The following is a 19,093-nucleotide window of genomic DNA, read 5'->3' on the forward strand; positions in this document are numbered from 1 at the left end:
AAAAAAAAAAAAAAAAGTGAAAAGAGACAGATACCTAGTCCTAGTCCTATATAAATGAAATTAAAACAAAAGCTACAACTCACACGTAAAAGATAAGCATATCTTCTCTTTTATGACTGCAAATTTCAAAAGAATCAGAAATTTTGATGACAAAAGATTACACAGCCTTTAGAAAAATTTTATATTCAGCCAAGCTATTGTTTATATGTGAGGTAAAAGTAAAATACATTTTGTGACACACAGGGTTTGGAAAAAATACTAGAAATGGGCTTTTCCTGTGAAAATTATTAGAAGATGATCCAATAGCGAGTACTAAAATACATTTTAATGGAAAGTTGTTATATGAAAAAAACTGAAGTTCAGCAATGAAAATAGTATAAAGAATTAATTCTGAATTACTCTCATTTTTATTTATTAAAAAAATTATCTAGCCACCCAGTCCCACTGTCTTAACCAGGCTAGAGTGCGGTATAAAGAATTAGCAGGTCGGGCGTGGTGGCTCACGCCTGTAATCCCAGCACTTTGGGAGGCCGAGGCAGGTGGATCACGAGGTCAGGAGATCGAGACCATCCTGGCTAACACGGTGAAGCCCTGTCTCTACTAAAAATACAAAAACATTAGCCGGGTGCAGTGGCTGGCACCTGTAGTCCCAGCTACTTGGGAGACTGAGGCAGGAGAATGACATGAACCCAGGAGGTGGAGCTTGCAGTGAGCCGAGATCGGGCCACTGTACCTCCAGCCTGGGCGACAGAGCAAGACTCTGTCTCAAAAAACAACAACAAAAAAGAATTAACAAAAATTAATTTAGTGACCCAGTCCTGCTCTCTTGTCCAGGCTAGAGTGCACAATTGAAGCTCACTGTACCCTTGAACTCCTGGGGTGAAGCAATCTTCTCACCTCAGCCTCCTAAGCATCTAGGACTACAGGCACCCACCACCACACTCAGGTAATTGAACACAATTTTTTTTGTGTGTAGAGATGGGGTCTTACTATGTTGCCCAGGCTGGTCTCAAACTCCTGACATCAAGTGATCCTCCTGTTTTGGTCTCCGAAAGTGCTATGTGATTACAAGAATGGGCCTCTAAGCTAGGCCTGAATTACTTTTAATATAATGCAAATGTCAAAAGAAATACTTGAAGGTATGAAAAAAGGACATAATTATATTAGTAAAATAATAATAATATCTAAAAATTAAATCTAAGATTATATACTATCAACAAAATAGGGAAATAGGGTGGAGGACACAGAAAGAAAACAAGCTCATTTTTAAAATTTAAAAGTGGCATCGGAATCAATCTTGATACTGTAAATAAAGAAAATACGAAGTTAAAAAAATCCTTCCAATTCACTGCAGTAGAAATAAAGAAAACAGCATTCCATGTAGCAAAATATTTAAACTGCCCATAATATAAACTTCATGGTATTGCTAAAACCCAGCCCAGTGCCTAAATGAAAGAATATGATAAGATGAAAAAGGATCAGTAATCTTAATCAAGGAAATACATATGAATGGGCTTAATATTCTTATTAGAAGATAGAGACTGTCAGATTTGGTTAGAATGCAATTTGTAAGAAACTTGCCTAAAAGAATATAATGTGGAAAACTGATAACAAAAGGACAGGCAAGGATATACTAAGCCTCTACATATATTGTGAAGGACTTCAAGTTACCTAAGAGATGAGAAAGGAAGACGCTAGGCCTATGATGGTAGGGTTTCTGGTTAGTCCTTCCAGAATCAAATCCTCCATCTCTTCAACTTGGTCATGAATTTTAACTGAGAATTTTCTGCCTTACATCTTATAGATCTGTACATTTGCTTGCCATCACCGCACTAGCAGTTTATTAGTGTATTTCTTTTCACTTTAAAAATGACTCAATCAAACAAGTCTCTGTTAACTTAGAAGCCAGTAAAAACATACTCACTTTATAAGTACGGCTATCCAGACTGAAATTCATAACTGGGAAGACTTTTTACTTTCCTCTTTTAGGCCAGTGTCTGTACTGAACATTATAATGCTAGAAAGGAAATGGGTACAAAGAGAAAGATTGCTACTGTGGTGCTAAAGGCAATAACATTGCAATTTTTGTTCAAAAGATGCTTCTTGCCTTTTGCAGTATCATTTTCAATGAGGGAAATATAAATCCTGGTATACAGAATTGGCCATTGGCTGATCTACCTAAAATTTTGTGCCAAGCTGAAAGTTGTTGTTTAAAGAAATTGAATGACATCTATAAGTGAAAAATTTACCAATGGAAAAAGATAGCTCTTACAGAATCACAAGAATGCTAGAGTTGAAGGGAAGCTTTTCAATCAAAAAAACCTAAATTTATAAATAATCTCAGGCACAGAAAAATTACTTACCTGAGATCACACAGCTGAAAGTCCTAGGTCATAGTGTTGCCAACTAACAGAAACTAGTGATGATACTCAATAAATACTATTAATTGGTCAATTATAAAAGAATCATGTTATAGTAAAAGTTACAGAAGATGACTGGCAATTCAATATGGACATTAAAATATAAATTTTGTTTCTCTCCTTAAGTGAAGGTCTAATTGTGTGTGTATATGTGTGTGTGTGTGTGCACTCATGTGTGCACACATAATGCAATAATTTTGGAGAAACAAGAGGTAAAAGGAGGGTTTACAAAAGAAGGTCATGGAGACAGAAGTTGGAGTAGAAAATGGACTGTAAGTAACTGGTTTGCTGCCTTGCTCAAAAGAGGAAAAGTAGCCCAAATGTGGAGACCCATCCTTAATAATCTGGGACTTGGTTTTTACCACCCCAAAAGAGCTCTTCCTTCCCAGGTCAAAGGGCAAACTTGGGAGGTATACTGACTATCTCCTTTTTTCCTAGTCTTGGGAGGGAAAAAACTTCTCTTATGGTTTTACCTCGATAGTAAGTAGGTCAATGATCCAATTAATAGATAATTCAGTTCCTAGAGATCATACAACTCACCAGAGTAGGTGAAACCCCAAGGAATTTGCTTCATCTATTTACTATAGCCCTGCTTTATTAAATATAAATGCTTTTTTGAAAGTACAGTTTCATGCTTTAGAATTCTAATGCTGACTGCTAAAACATATTGAGCTCTTAGTAGGCAGACCCTATTTTAAGTAGTCTTCATGTATATATTATCTCATTTAACACTCGCAACCACTTCTTAAGGTAAGTAATACCATTATCTCTATTTGTAAGATAAGAAACCTGGAGCTTTCAGGAAGATCATCCATCAGAAAGAGGTAGAGCCAGGACAAACACAAGCAACTTGAATCTACACTTAAGCCTCTCAACTATGATGGCTCAGATTCACTGTTCCCATCCTATACTTACTTGAACGGAGAGCATTGAGATACCTTTGCAATTATGTTCTTCCAGTTTTTTCCTTATTTTAATTTACTAACAAAGAAAGTTACATTTAAGTAATTTAAGAGATCAGTTAAGTGCAGAAACATTCATTCTCTGGTTTCAGAGGCTAAATGCTGTTCTGTCTGACTTTCAAGACAATAAGTAAAGATGGGTGAGATCTCTCTTTCCTCTTTCTAGATTAGCATGACATTCTTGATTTCCATGAATCTGGTCTGATAGCAGCAGTACAAACACCACATATAAAATGAGTGCATGGCTGTATCTCTGCCTTCTCAAACCAAGGGCAGAACTCTTTACTTCATAGGAATCATTCAGCATCTTCTTCTAGCAAAATATGCAGTCAGAAAGAATTGGGCTGCTATTCCATTTTCTTTTACTTTAGAAAACTGTACTGGGACTACCTGTAAAAATTTTCTGTGGGTCTTTCCACCACCCTCAGACAGTAGTGTGAATAACATTTATTTATAATAAATCTATCTTTGAATTTCAACCTTAACCCAGCCAATTTTTCTTATAAGGCAGTTCTGAACTGTATCCAATTATTTAAAATTATTTCCAAAGAAGTGTTAGGTGATGGGTTTTTTAATATGTGGTACGAAAAAAAATCTAATAAAAGACTTTTGATGAATATACCTGGCTTTCTTTTGATGGATATACATGGTTAATATGTTTTTTAAAAAATGTATCTATGATACATAGAAAGGATTAAGTCCTGTTTGATGTCTGTTGAATTTGAAAGTGTTTTGTATGCTTTTGTTACGGTTAGACTGAGTTACTGTACTTCTTTGTTTGCATCTTTGCCAACAGCATCATTACAAAGTTTGTAATGGCTCCAAGATAGAGCAGCAGGGATGATCCAGGCACCTGTAGGAATCATGGCTACTTTTCTTACACATAAAAACTGCTAAAACATTCTATCCTGTCTTTCCACCTCGTCTCCTTTAAATGTGGGTTTGGGGTCAGAGGAAATGAGAACTTACGGTACCATTTGAAATTGGTTATAGTGGACACGAGATATTCCCCCTAAAAGACTGGATGAAATTGGTCTTATTTTTATTTCTGAAAATTATGCACTGAGGTTTCAGGAAACATTTCTGAAAGCATATGAACTGCTTAGCTCTTTTCTTCCTTTATTCTGTAAAAGTACATTAGTGATATTCCTTTTCAGAGTAATTACTTGGCAATGGTACACATTTTATTATTAATTTGAAATCCTTTTAAAGGCCCTATTCTATAAATTTTAATTTCCAAGATTTAAAATATTGACTCCCTGACTTCCTCCAGCTGGCTGTCAAGTATTCAGAATGGAATAAGGAAGAAAAGAGTAAACTATGTGCTTTTCTCTTTCAAGTAACATATCTTTGACCTAGGGACTTTTGAGTCTACATAGGGGCAGATTCTGAAACAGTTTCTAGGTGTGACTATTGGCTTTATCACTTACTAACTTTATGACCTTGAGTAAGTTACTTCAATTTTCCCCACCTCAGTTTTCTCATCCATGATAGTGATAGTGGATGGGGCAGAGTAAGATACCAGAATAGAAGGCTCCCTAATCATTCCCCTTGCAACCCTCGACAAGTACACCAATTTAATGATGATCCACTCTGAATGTCTTGCATCTTAGATACTAGCTCAACCACAGCAGGATAGGGCAGCAGTCAACATTTTAAGGCTCCCGTTCCAGGCCCTAGCTCCCAGATGACATCTCTAGACATAACCCTAGGCCAGAAGGAAACCCACTACCTTGAAAGGAAGGTCCCAGTCTTGGCAGCATCAATCACCTGCTAACTGAAGACCCTTTGAGCCCTGAAAAACCAGCAGTAATACCCAGGTACTATGTAGAGGGCCTTGGATGAGTCTCTGAGACTTGCTGGCTTTAGGTGAGACTTAGCAGATTTCCAGGTGTGGTGGCTAAAGGGTAAAACTCCTTCTGCTTGAGGAAAGCAGAGGCAAAAGTAAAGAAGACTTAGTCTCACATCTTAGATACCAGCTTGGCCTTTGTAGGTGTAGAGTGCCAAGTGGGCTCTTGGGGTTCCCAATTCCAGGACTTGACTCTTAGATGGCATTTCTGGACTTGCTCTGGGCTAGAGGGGAGCCCACTTCCCTGAAAGGTGAGTCCCAGGCCAGGCAGCATTCACCATAAGCCGACACAAGAGCCCTTGAATCTCAAGGGAACACCGGTGGCAGTCTGGCAGTACTCTCCATGGTCTGTGGTGGTGGCTATAGGGTGAGGCTCCCCTGGTTTTGGAAAGGAGATGGAAGAGTGGGAAGAACTGCATCTTGTGATTTGAGTGCCAGTGCAGCCACAGTAAAACAGAACACCTGGTAGAATTCTAAGGTTTTCGACTCTAGTCCCTGACTCCTGGAGGGCACCTCTTGGACTCAGCTGGGGCCTGAGAGAACTTGCCGCCCTGAAGGGAAGCACACAGGTAGAGCTGGCTTTGCCACCTGCTGACTGTAGAGCCCCAGGGCCTTGAGCAAATACAGGCAGTAGCCAGGGAGTGTTTGCAGCAGGCCTTGGGTGGGACCCAGTGCTGTGCTGGCTTCAGGTCTGAACCAGCACAGTCCTAGTGGTAGTGGCCACAGGGATGCCTGTGTCACTCCACCCCCAGCTTTAGGTGGCTCATAACAGAGAAAGAGAGAGAGAGAGAGAGAGAGAGAGAGAGAGAGAGAAAGAATGAATGAACATTTGTTTGGCAGAAAGGGAAAAGAACAAGAGTCTCTGCCTGGTAATCCAGAGAATTCTCCTAGATGTTGTCTAAGACCATCAAGCCAGTACCTCTTTGAGTCTGCAAGAACTACAGCATTACTAGGTTTAGGGTGCTCCCTAAAGCAAATACAGCAGAGATCACAACACCCTAGTCCTTTCAAACATCTGGAAAGCCTTCCCAAGAAGAACAGGTACAAACAAGCCAGACAGTAAAGATTACAATAAATACCTAACTCTTCAATGCCCAGATACCGAAGAACATCTACTAGAATCAATACCATCCAGGAAAACATGACCTCACCAAAGGAACTAAATAAGGCACAAGGGACTAGTCCAGGAGAAACAGAGATATGTGACCTTTCAGACAAATAATTCGAAATAGTTGTGTTGCAAAAACTCAAAGAATTCAAGATAACACAGAGAAGGAATTCAGAATTCTACCAGACAAAGATTAAAATAATTAAAAAGAATCAAGCAGAAATTCTGGAGCTGAAAAAATGCAATTGGCATACTGAAGAATGCATCAGTCTTTTAATAGCAGAATTTATCTTGGGAGGATCACGAGGTCAGGAGATCGAGACCATCCAGGCTAACAGGGTGAAACCCCGTCTCTACTAAAAATACAAAAAAGTAGCTGGGTGTGGTTGCAGGGGCCTGTAGTCCCAGCTACTTGGGAGGCTAAGGCAGGTGAATGGCGTGAACCCGGGAGGCGGCGCTTGCAGTGAGCTGAGATCATGCCACTGCACTCCAGCCTGGGCTACAAAGTGAGACTCTGTTTCAAAAAAAAGAAAAAAAAAAATAGCAGACTTATATGTAGTCAGAGGAGACAACAGAAAAAAGAATAAAAACAATGAAGTAGGCCTACAAGATCCAGAAAATTGCCTCAAAAGGGCCAATCTAAGACTTACTGGCCTTAAAGAGGAGGTAGAGAGATAGGAATACAAAGTTCATTCAAAAGGATAATAAAAACAGAGAACTTCCCAAACCCAGTGAAAGATATCAGTAAGTACAAGAATATTACACCAAGGATCGGGCGCGGTGGCTCATGCCTGTAATCCCAACACTTTGGGAGGCCAAGGTGGGCGGATCACGAGGTCAGGAGATCGAGACCATACTGGCTAGTGCCAGGATGAAACCCTCTCTCTACTAAAGATACAAAGAATTGGCTGGGCATGGTGGTGGGTGCCTGTAGTCCCAGCTACTCATGAGGCTGAGGCAGGAGAACGGCATGAAGCCAGGAGGCAGAATTTGCAGTGAGTCGAGATTGTGCCACTGCACTCCAGCCTGAGCAACAAAGCGAGACTCCATCTCAAAAAAAAAAAAAAAAAAAAAAAAAAAAAAAAAAAAAAAAAGCAGAATATAACACCAAGCAGATTTAACACAAAGAAGGCTACCTCAAGGCATTTAATAAACTCCCAAAGGTCAAGGATAAAGAAAGGATCNGTAATCCCAACACTTTGGGAGGCCAAGGTGGGCGGATCACGAGGTCAGGAGATCGAGACCATACTGGCTAGTGCCAGGATGAAACCCTCTCTCTACTAAAGATACAAAGAATTGGCTGGGCATGGTGGTGGGTGCCTGTAGTCCCAGCTACTCATGAGGCTGAGGCAGGAGAACGGCATGAAGCCAGGAGGCAGAATTTGCAGTGAGTCGAGATTGTGCCACTGCACTCCAGCCTGAGCAACAAAGCGAGACTCCATCTCAAAAAAAAAAAAAAAAAAAGCAGAATATAACACCAAGCAGATTTAACACAAAGAAGGCTACCTCAAGGCATTTAATAAACTCCCAAAGGTCAAGGATAAAGAAAGGATCCTAAAAGTGGCAAGAGAAAAGAAGCAAATAACATAAAATGGAGCTCCAATATGGCAGGCAGCAGACTTTTCGGTGGAAACCTTACAGGCCAGGAGAAAGTGACATGACATATGTACAATGCTGAAGGAAAAAAACTTTTTACCCTAGAATAGTATAACTGGCAAAAATATCTTTCAAACATGAGGTAGAAATAGAGAGTTTCCCAAACAAACAAAAGCTGAGGGATTTCATCAACACCAGACCTGTCCTACAAGAAATCCTAAGGGGAATACTTCAATTAGAAAGAAAAGGACATTAGTGAGCAACAAGTAATCACCTGAAGATATAAAACTCACTGGTTACTCAGTAATTACACAGAAAAACAGAATATTTTAACAATGCAACTGCGGTGTGTAAACTACTCTTATCCTAATAGAAAGACTAAATGATGAACCAATAAAAAATAATAACTACAACAACTTTTCAAGACACAGACAGTACAATAAAATATAAGTAGAAGCAACAAAAAACTAAAAGCAGGGGATGAAGTTAAGGTGTAGAGTTTTATTAGTTTTCTTTTGCTTGTTTGTTGGTTTATGCAAACAGTATTGTTGTTATCAGCTTAAAATAATGGGTTCTAACACAGTATTTCCAAGCCTCATGGTAACCTCAAACCAAAAAACATACAAATGGATACACAAACAATGAAAAGCAAGAAACTAAATCATATCACCAGAGAAAAACACCTTCACTAAAGGAAGACAGGAAGGAAAGAAAGAGAAAGAGAAGACTGCAAAACAATGAGGAAACAAGTAAGAAAATGGCAGGAGTAAGTCCCAACTTATCAATCATAATGCTGAATGTAATGGACTAAATTCTCCAATAAAAAGACACAGAGTGGCTGAAGGGATGAAAAATAAAACCCATCGATCTGTTGCCTACAAGAAATACACTTCAACTGTAAAGGTTCACATAGACTGAAAGTATAGGGATAGAAAAAGATATTCCATGCCAATGGAAACCAAAAAAGAGGAGTAGTAGCTATATGTATATCAGACAAAATAGATTTCAATGCAAAAACTGTAAGAGACCAAGAAGGTCACTATATAATGATAAAGGGGTCAATTCAGCAAGATGATACAATTTAAAAGACGTATGTACTCAATACTAGAGTACCAAGATCAATAAAGCAAATATTATTAGAGCTAAAGAGAGACATAGGGCCCGATACAGTAATAGCTGCAGACTTCAACACACCCACGTTCAGCATCAGACAGATCTTCTAGACATAAAATCAAGAAAAAAAATCAGATTTAGCCTGCACTACAGACTACATGGATCTAATAAATATTTTCAGAACATTTCATCCAAAAGCTGCAAAATACACATTCTTTTCCTCAACACATGGATCATTTGCAAGGATAGACCGTATGTTAGATCACAAAATGAGTCTTAAAACATTCCAAAAAAAGGAAATAATATCAAGCATCTTCTCTGACCATAATGGAATAAAACTAGAAATCAATAACGAGAAGAATTTTGGAAACTATACAAACACAAGGAAATTAAACAATATGCTCCTGAATGACCAATGGGTCAATAAAGAAATTGAGAAGGAAATTGAAAAGTTTCTTGAAACAAATGATAATGGAAATACAACATACCAAAACCTATGGGATACAGTAAAAGCAGTACTAACAGGGAATTTTGTAGTTATAAGTGCCTACATCAAAAAAGAGGAAAAACTTCAAACAAACAATATAATAAAGCATCTTAAAGAACTAGAAAAGCATGAGCAAACCAAACCCAAAATTAGAAGGAAAGAAATAACGAAAATCAGAGCAGAAACAAAAGAAATTGAAATGAAGAAAAAAATACAAAAGATTAAGGAAATCAAAAGTCATTTTTTTTAAGTTTAACAAAATTGAAAACCTTTAGGCAGACTAACAGAAAAAGAGAGAAGATCCAAATAAATAAAATCAGAAATGAAAAAGGAAACATTACAAGTGATACTTCAGAAATTCAGGGGATCATTAGTGGCTACTATGAGCAACTATATGCCAATAAATTGGAGAACCTGGAAGAAATGAACAAATTCCTAGATACATACAACCTACCAAGATTGAACCAGGAAGAAATCCAAAACCTGGAGACCAATAACAAGTAATGAGATTGAAGCCATAATAAAGAGTCCCCCAGTAAAGAAAAGCCAAGGACCCGATGGCTTCACCACCGAATGCGACCAAACATTTAAAGAACTAATACCAATCATACTCAAATTATTCCAAAAAATAGAGGAGGAGGGCATACTTCCAAACTCATTCTATGAGACCAGTATTACCCAGATACCAAAACCAGACAGAGACACATTTAAAAAAAAAAAAAAAAAAAAAAAAAACACCTACAGGCTAATATCTCTGATGAATATTGATGCAAAAACCCTCAACAAAATACTAGCAAACCAAATTCAATAATACATTAGAAAGATCATTCATCACGACCAAGGGGAATTTATCTGAAGGATGCAAGAATGGTTCAACATATGCAAATCAATCAATGTGATCCATCATATTGACAGAATGAAAGATAAAAACCATGTGATCCTTTAAATTGATGCTGAAAAAGCACTGGATAGAATTCAACATCCTTACATGGTAAAAACCTTAAAAAAAAACAATGGGGATAGACGGAACATATCTCAACATAATCAAAGCTATATACGACAGAGCCACAGATAGTATCACACTGAATGGGAGAAAACTGAAAACCTTTCCTCTAAGATTTGCAACATGACAAGAATATCCACTTTCACTGTCACCAACATAGTTCTGGAAGTCCTAGCTAAAGCAATCAGACAAGAGAAAGAAATAAAGGAATCCAAATTAGAAAAAAAGAGGTCAAATTATCTGCATTTGCAGATAATATCTTATATCTGAAAAAACCTAGACTCCTAAAAAACCTATTCGAATTAATAAATTCAGTAAAGTTGCAGGATACAAAATCAACACACCAAAATCAGTAGCATTTCTATATGTCAACAGTGAACAATCTGAAAAAGAGATTAATAAAAGTGATACCATTTATAATAGCCTCAAATAAAAATACTAGGAATCAACCAAAGAACTGAAAAATCTCTATAATTAAAATAACAAAACACTGATGAAAGAAATTGAAGAGAACACATACACACAAAGAAAAAAAAGAAAAAAGAAAAAAAGGAAAGATACTCCATTTTCATGGATTGGAAGAATCAATATTGTTAAAACATCCATACTATCCAAAGCAATCTACAAATTCAATATGATCTCTATCAAAATACCAATGACATTCTTCACAGAAATTGAAAAAGCAATGCTAAAATGTATATGGAACCACAGAATAGGTAAAGTTATCCTGAGCAAAAAGAATAAAACTGTATACCTGACTTCAAATTACACTACAGAGTTAGTAGTTAACCAAATAGCATGGTACCAGCCTACAAATAGACACATAGGTGAATGGAACAGAATAGAGAACCCAAAAATGAACGCACACACCTACGGTGAACGAATTTTCAACAAAATTGCCAAGAACATACACTGTGGAAGAGACAGTCTCTTCAATAAACGGTGCTGGGAAAACTGGATCTCTATATGCAGAAGATGAAACTAGATCCCTACCTCTCACCATATACAAAATCAAATAAAAATGGATTAAAGACTTAAATCTAAGACCTCAAACTATGAAACTAATACAAGAAAACATTGGGGGAAGTCTCTAGGGCATTGATCTGGGCAAACATTTCTTGAGTAATATCTCATAAGCACAAGCAACCTCAGCAAAAATGGACAAATGAGATCACATCAAGATAAAAAGCTACTGCACAGCAAAGGAAATAATCAACAAGATGAAGACACAACCCACAGAATGGGAGAAAATATTTGCAAACTACCCATCTGACAAGGGATTAATAACCAGAATATACAAGAAGCTCAAACAACTCTATAGGGAAAAAATCTAATAATATGATCAAAAAATGGGCAAAAGGTTTGAATAGCCATTTCTCAAAAGAAGACACAGAAATGGCAAACAGGCACATGAAAAGGGACTCAACATGACTGAGCATCACAGAAATTAAAATTAAATCTACAATGAGATACCATCTTACTCCAGTTAAAATGGCTTTTATCCAAAAGACAGGCAATAACAAATGCTGGCGAAGATGTGGAGAAAAGGGAACGTTTGTTCATTGTTGGTGGGAATGTAAATTAGGACAACCACTATGGGGAATAGTTTGGAGGTTCCCCAAAAAACTGAAAATAGAGCTACCATATGATCCAACAATCCCACTGCTAGGTATATATATCTAAAAGAAAGGAAATCAGTATATTGAAGAAATTTCTGCACTCTCATATTTGTTGCAGCACTATTCACAATAGCCAAGATTTGGAAGCCCAACCTAAGTACACACCAACAGATGAATGGATAAAGAAAATGTGGTACATATACATAATGGAATACTATTCAGCTATAAAAAAGAACGAGATCGTATCATTTACAACAATGTAGATCAAACCAGAGATCATTTTGTTAAGTGAAATAAGCCAGGAACAGAAAGACAAACATTGTATGTTCTCACTTATTTGTGGCCTCTAAAAATTAAAACAATTGAACTCACAGACATAGAGAGTTGGGGGGATGGTTACCAGAGGCTGGAAAGGGTAGTAGGGGCAAACGGGATGGTTAATGGGTACAAAGAAAAAAATAGGATGAATGAATAATACCTAGTATTTGATAGCACCACAGGGGGACTATAGTCAATAGCAACTTAATTGTATATTTTAAATAACTAAAAGGTTTAATAGTATTGTTTGTAACATAAAAGGTAAATACTTGAGGGGATTTAGTCACCATTCTCCACAATGTGATTAGTACTCATTGCATGTCTGTAACAAAAAAATCTCATGTGCTCCATAAATATATACACCTACTATGTACCCACAAATTTTAAAATTTNTATATTATAAAATAAAATATAGTAAGTCTCAGGATGGTGATGAGTAATAAGTGAATGCAGGTAAAACATTTAGAAAGTATGCCTCATACATATTAGTTGTGGTTGTTACAATTATTAAAATAACTTTTTGTCCCCCTAATGCAATTGTAGCATGGTCTCCTTTCTTTAAAGACGACACAGTCTGCATCCATTCTCATGCTTGTAATAATTTTTGTAATCTAGAGCAGGGTCAGGAAACTATGGCCTCTAGGTCAAATCAAGCCCACTGCCCTGCATTTGTAAATAGCTTTGTAAATTAGTTTTATTGAACACAGCCATACTTATTCATTTACATATTGTCTGTGGCTGCTTTTGCACTATGATGGCAGAGCTGAATAATTCGTACAGAGATTATATTACTATCTGGCTTTAACAGAAAATGTTGGTCAACCCCTGATTTAGAGTAAAACAAAGTTTCAAAGTTTATTTGAAGTCAGTGAATGATAGGATGGGAATCTGTACTCAAAGACAATCGTTTCTCCTCTGTCTCTACTGCTGGTTGCTATGGGGATTCAAACGAGTCACATTACCTTCCCACAACACAAATTCTTCATTCATAAAAATAAATACCCACACATATAAGAAGGTAATCATAATTTTCTGACTTATATAATTAGTGCATATTTTAAGCATAACAATATGCATAAAAGTGCTTTGTCAAATTTAAATTATGAAAGCAGATTTGGTTCATTAATCATCAACAAGATTATTAAATCTAATCCACTCATTCACCTTTTTTTTTGAGACAGAGTCTCGCTCTGTCGCCCAGGCTGGAGTGCAGTGGCCGGATCTCAGCTCACTGTAAGCTCCGCCTCCCGGGTTCCCGCCATTCTCCTGCCTCAGCCTCCGGAGTAGCTGGGACTACAGGCGCCCGCCACCTCGCCTGGCTAGATTTTGTATTTTTTAGTAGAGACGGGGTTTCACCATGTTAGCCAGGATGGTCTCGATCTCCTGACCTCCGTGATCCGCCCGTCTCGGCCTCCCAAAGTGCTGGGATTACAGGCTTGAGCGACCGCGCCCGGCCTTCATTCACCTTCTTGATGACAAAGTCTTGTAACAGGTCTAAACTGGCTCTTCCTCAACTGGTTTTGGGACCAGGCCAGTGCTGTGGCCTTGTTTAGCTGCTAAGGAATAATATCTTCCCATTTTGAATCTTTAGAATAATGTATTTGGTTATGGGATACAAGGAACACATGATTAAGCAATTATTTTCTTTTCTCTCTGAAGGGTCATCATTAAAAAGTAGTGCTTTCCAGCCAATGGCATTGAAGCTGCACACACGCAGCTCGAAGGGGCCCTTTGCCAGCTGGCCTCATTAAATCCCTGACATGCTCTCCTGCATTTTGTTGTCAGAGTGTGTTCATTCCTCGATAATTCTGCATTCCTGTCCCAGGGCTCTTAGGTCCACACCTTCATGTTTCTTCCCTCTTGCTGAGTTTGGACTCTTTCTTTGTTGGGTAGAATTTTCTCCTGTGTCTAATCCCATATTTCTCATACTTATTGCTTAAAGAAAAGGAAAATGTTCCACAATTGGTTTGTGCTTTTTTCTGAAAACTGAAGATCCTGATCCCTTGTCTCATCCCAGACCAATCTATCAGAAGGAAACACAGTTCTGTCTACAAAGCTATGGGTTTTCCTTTTCATATGCAGCACCTTCCCTTCCATTCTCCTGGAGAGTACATTGTAGTTTATCTATCATTACTCAGTGTCATATAAAGGACTTCAGTTCTGTTAAAAGGCTGAGGATTTGTAGGATAAAGAATCATAAAGCTAAACCCTGTGGATAAAGCCTGTCCTCTTCTGTGTGATGAGTCATGGCAGGAGACCTTTGGGAACCCACAAGAGGCAGAGCATGGCAGAGGGTTTCTCATATGTAAAAAGGTTCTTCAGTCACTCTCCTGTCTGAGCTGTTTCATCACTTAGAAAGGCAGAGTGTACCTGTTCTTTGGGTTTGTGGTAAGTAAAAATTTTTTACTCTGTACATGCTTATTACCAATTATAATTTTGACAGGTTACAAACATTACATTATATTATTATTATATTACAAACATTTGCTTCCATTCTTCCAGTGAATGTGGTAACACACAGAACACTGGATTAATCACACACTAAACACTAAGAGTAAATAGCTCAGAATTATTTAAAATTCTGGCTAGGAAAGAGATTTATTCCAACAGTCATGAATACAATTTTCCTTTTTTTTTTTTTTTTTTTTTTTTTTTTTTTGAGACGGAGTCTCCGCTCCTGTCCCCGGGCTGGGAGTGCAGTTGGCGGATCTCAGCTCCCTGCAACCTTCCGCCCTCCCGGTTTACCGGCCATTCTCCTGCCTCAAGCCTCCCGAGTAGCTGGGACTACAGGCCCGCCCGCCACCTATCGCCCGGCTTAGTTTTTTTTGGTATTTTTTAGTAAGACGGGGTTCCACAGTGGGTTAGCCCAGGAATGGTCCGTCATCCTGGAAACTCGTGGTCCGCCCCAGTCTCGGCCCCTCCCCAAAGGTGCCCTGGGATTTACGGCTTGCCACCGCGCCCGGCCGACAATTTTCTTTAAAAACAATAAAAAAGTGCCATTATGCTAGATCCCCCTAACTTATGTGATCAAACTCCTCAAGGTCAACTTTAGAAAGGAACTAGTTTCAAGTCATAAAGAAAAATCATCAGGGCTCCATAATCTCAAAAAGTTTGAAAAGTTTCATTAAAAGAGCTGAAGATTCCATCTCCCTGCAGTAGAGGTTAGAATGAGTCAAATGGAGATAAAACAGCAAATCATCTGGGTATTAGATTTCAGACCATAAACCCATTTGCTTTGGCAAGACACTTTAACTTCCAGTTTGGTCTGTCCATTAAGTGGCAGAAGAGGAGGTTTTCAATGAAAGCTAATTTATAGGTGTGCAATGCAGATAGTTTATTGGGAAGTATTGTGGTCTTGTCTTTGAGGGTGCCTCCTCTTGGGTTATAGAGGTGAGCAAGATGACTCTGCCTGTTTGGCAGACAGAATGTGAATCACATGTGACTAAATTTTCTGACAGATTACTGGATGACTGCAGGCAGGGTGGGACGAATAAAACCTGGACCTACAATGCTTTGAGAAGAAATGGTTGCTTGGTTCCAAAAAGTTTTTTTCTTCTTGTTTTTCCTTTTACTCCTCTCTAAGATTTCTCGTGATGAAGATTTATTGCCACCAAATTCAAATTCTGCAACCCCAAAGCCTCAGGCTGACACTAGCCAGAACCCAAATAATGACTGCTTTTATGGAAGGATTCAAGCAGTATGGGCTAGGTTGGGCAATAGGGGAAAACATTCTAATGTTAAATTGCTTTTAAATAGATATTGTGTAAACAATAGAAACAAACCAGGTGAAATGCCTCTCCATGGACATACAGTGAATATGAATAGTTGTGTTGCTGAGGTTGGTAGATTCTATAATGGAATATGCCTGTAATGTAGGAACTTGTTTTGCTTTATTTCTTCCCTCCATAAGTAGTTGACTCTTTCATATGTAAAAATTATGTTTCCTTTTGTTAGCAGTAATGGACTTCGATTAAATCATGTGTTTTTATCATATCAATTTGTGTAAGTATTTTTATCCAAGTTATTTATAGAACATTTAGGTCTGTCCTTCAAAGGCCTTAGTAATCTTTAATGTTTGCTGGTCTGCTTTTAATTCATCAAAGTCCTCCCTCAACAAGCACTGCAAAAAACACACATGCAGCAGAGATTTTCCCTCTACAATGTATGTTTGATATGCTTAATGTTCATCTTTATACACACAGAGGCATATAAGAAATGTGGAGGTTGTCTATAAATTCAAGGAAACATTTAGGTGCACAGTGATACATAGATACATGGGTATAATACTTTATGTACTTGATAAATATTTCATCCCTACCATAAAAGAGCTTTTATCAACTTTGATTGTTTTTTTATTACCTTAAAGTATTGCAGTTGTTTCTCAGTATTCATTGTTCCTTCCTTTTCTTGTCTCAGACAGGAATTGAAGATGAAAAGCTCTGTATCTCTTAGCCACCCTTTCAGTTCTTTGATCCTGACCTCCAGCTGCCTTACCAGGCTTCCACTTTCAGGAGAGAGCAGGTCACGTGGACTGGACCCACTGTGCCCTGCCATTGTGTCCTGGATCTTCTCTCCTAGGGTTTTCTAATGCATCAGATTAAAAAACAAAAAAATAAAACAAACAAAAAAACCCACCACGAACAACAAAAAAACAAAAACATAGATTAGCTTAGGTACCAGAAACAGATTACAGTTTTGTTGGTAACAAGAGCCATCTGGAAGCATCCATCTATACCTGCCACCTCACTACTGACTTTCAGTTCAGATTAGGTCATTGTTCCATTTAGTATTTGAATTCTCAGTGCAAGTTGTTCTGAGTACCAGCGGATACTTAAGAAGACCTCATTCCTCATTCACTTACTTTCCTTTAACAGAAAGGAGATTTGGCCCATAGTTCACCAGATAAAAATTCATTTGAATTTTTTTGGTCACAGAGAAAAATTCATTTGAATTCTCATGATAGGACTTTATAGTAAAAAAGTCTCCACATAAAACGTTCAGGAGATATAAGTTTAATAAATATACTAAAGAGGCCAAGAGTAGATGAAGCATGGAGAATTAACTTCCATTTTTTGTTTTGTGAAGTATTCCTGAAACCGTATAACTAAAGGGTTTTAAGAAAAGGAAGCCTCCTTGGTGATTTTGTTGATTTTACCTGACTTGGAAATTGTTCGATTCCACAATTCTTTCCATTTTGCATTTCTGGATGCTGGACTTTCCAATACCGAATATGTGTTAAAATAATCCCCAATTCACTATGCTAGAAGCCTACTTAAATTAATCACTATGGCAGGAGAGTGTTGTCAGGGAGGGCTCTTTTCTTTTTTTCTTTCTAGTGGAAAGCACTCCCAATCAATAGGATTTAAATCTATAATGATGAATTAAACCTACAAAAATAAGCTTTAAAACACAAATAAAATTAAGTCAACAAACATTCATCTGGTGTGTAGTGTTCTGTAAATAGTATCTTTAGGAGATTGTAGCAGAAAAATAGCCTTTCTTGGCAACACCCTTGTATTTTCATGGTGACACCCTTGTGTTTTCATGGTGAAAATATTGATAATTTGAAGACCCTCAGTGGAATCCAGATTTAGCTATTGTTTTTACGCTGTAACAAAAGTAGCAGCAGGAGGTGAAATCAATGCCCTTGGAGGGTAGGGTCACAAAAAAGAATTTATTGCCACTTTTTTGTTCTGGAACAGTTTGCAATCATAAATTCTTCATAAACAGAATACTTCAGAGAATGGTCCGTCTTCATAAATATACGACAGAGGACATCAATTTCATTTAATTCACAATTTGTGTCAGCACAGCAGATGCCAATGCCTGCCTTGATAGGGTTGTTTAATATGCAATTGAGACAGAGTAATATGCAGCACAGGGGACAAAATTTCACAGATTAAACTGTACGCACCACTGACATTTCATTCTAATGTATTTCCATTCCACACTGTTCACCTTAGATGAAAGTAATATTAAAAACCATATCCCTCTATTTTACTATTGTTAGAAGTTAAAATCCTTGTCTTTAATTTTTTTCATGCCAATTAAAATGTAATCATGCCAATTAAAACAGTATGCCTGGTGGTATTAGCATGGTACAGGATTTATAAAAAATCTTCCCTCACCCTACTCTCCCACTGCAAACCTGCATGTTGTATTTGAATGATATTTTTGCCAAAATGGCAACTATTTTTAAAGTCTCTGATTTATAAAGGATAGCTAAATATTATTTCTTTTTTCAATATAATGTTGGCTTAAAATTCTGTGAGGAAGCAATACACATGACACAACTTAAACAATTTTCTAAAAATATTGTTGTTATTTATCAAATTAGCAATGGATATATTAAAATGCAATGTAAACAGACTTATCACTACTTTATCAAGCACATAAGGTTGCCATTCTTATCTATGTACTAAACAACCTTTTAAAATGTCATACACTAACCACATTTCTCCTGTCTGAGATCAATGAATGCTGTAGAATTTGGCAGATTTTGATTTAAGTCACTGTATTATAAATTGAAAGCCATTAATTATTATTAAAAGCAACAATATGTTAGATGAAAACTTTTAACATTTTAAGTTACTTTGCACAACTGCAGAGTGTAGTGAA

The 19,093-nt window shown here is 37.5% G+C and overlaps 1 protein-coding gene across 1 annotated transcript in view; it reads right to left on the reverse strand.

Moving 5' to 3' along the window:
- AKAP6 (A-kinase anchoring protein 6) overlaps positions 1 to 19,093 on the reverse strand; it is a 642,313-nt gene that overhangs the window by 95,599 nt on the left and 527,621 nt on the right. Inside the window, 1 exon segment of the mRNA XM_017895900.1 lies at positions 16,835 to 17,059. Coding sequence (XP_017751389.1) covers positions 16,835 to 17,059 — 225 coding nt within the window.

This window comes from Rhinopithecus bieti, unplaced genomic scaffold (genome assembly GCF_001698545.2).
Source record: "Rhinopithecus bieti isolate Rb0 unplaced genomic scaffold, ASM169854v2 scaffold_21703, whole genome shotgun sequence".
NCBI lineage: Eukaryota > Metazoa > Chordata > Mammalia > Primates > Cercopithecidae > Rhinopithecus > Rhinopithecus bieti.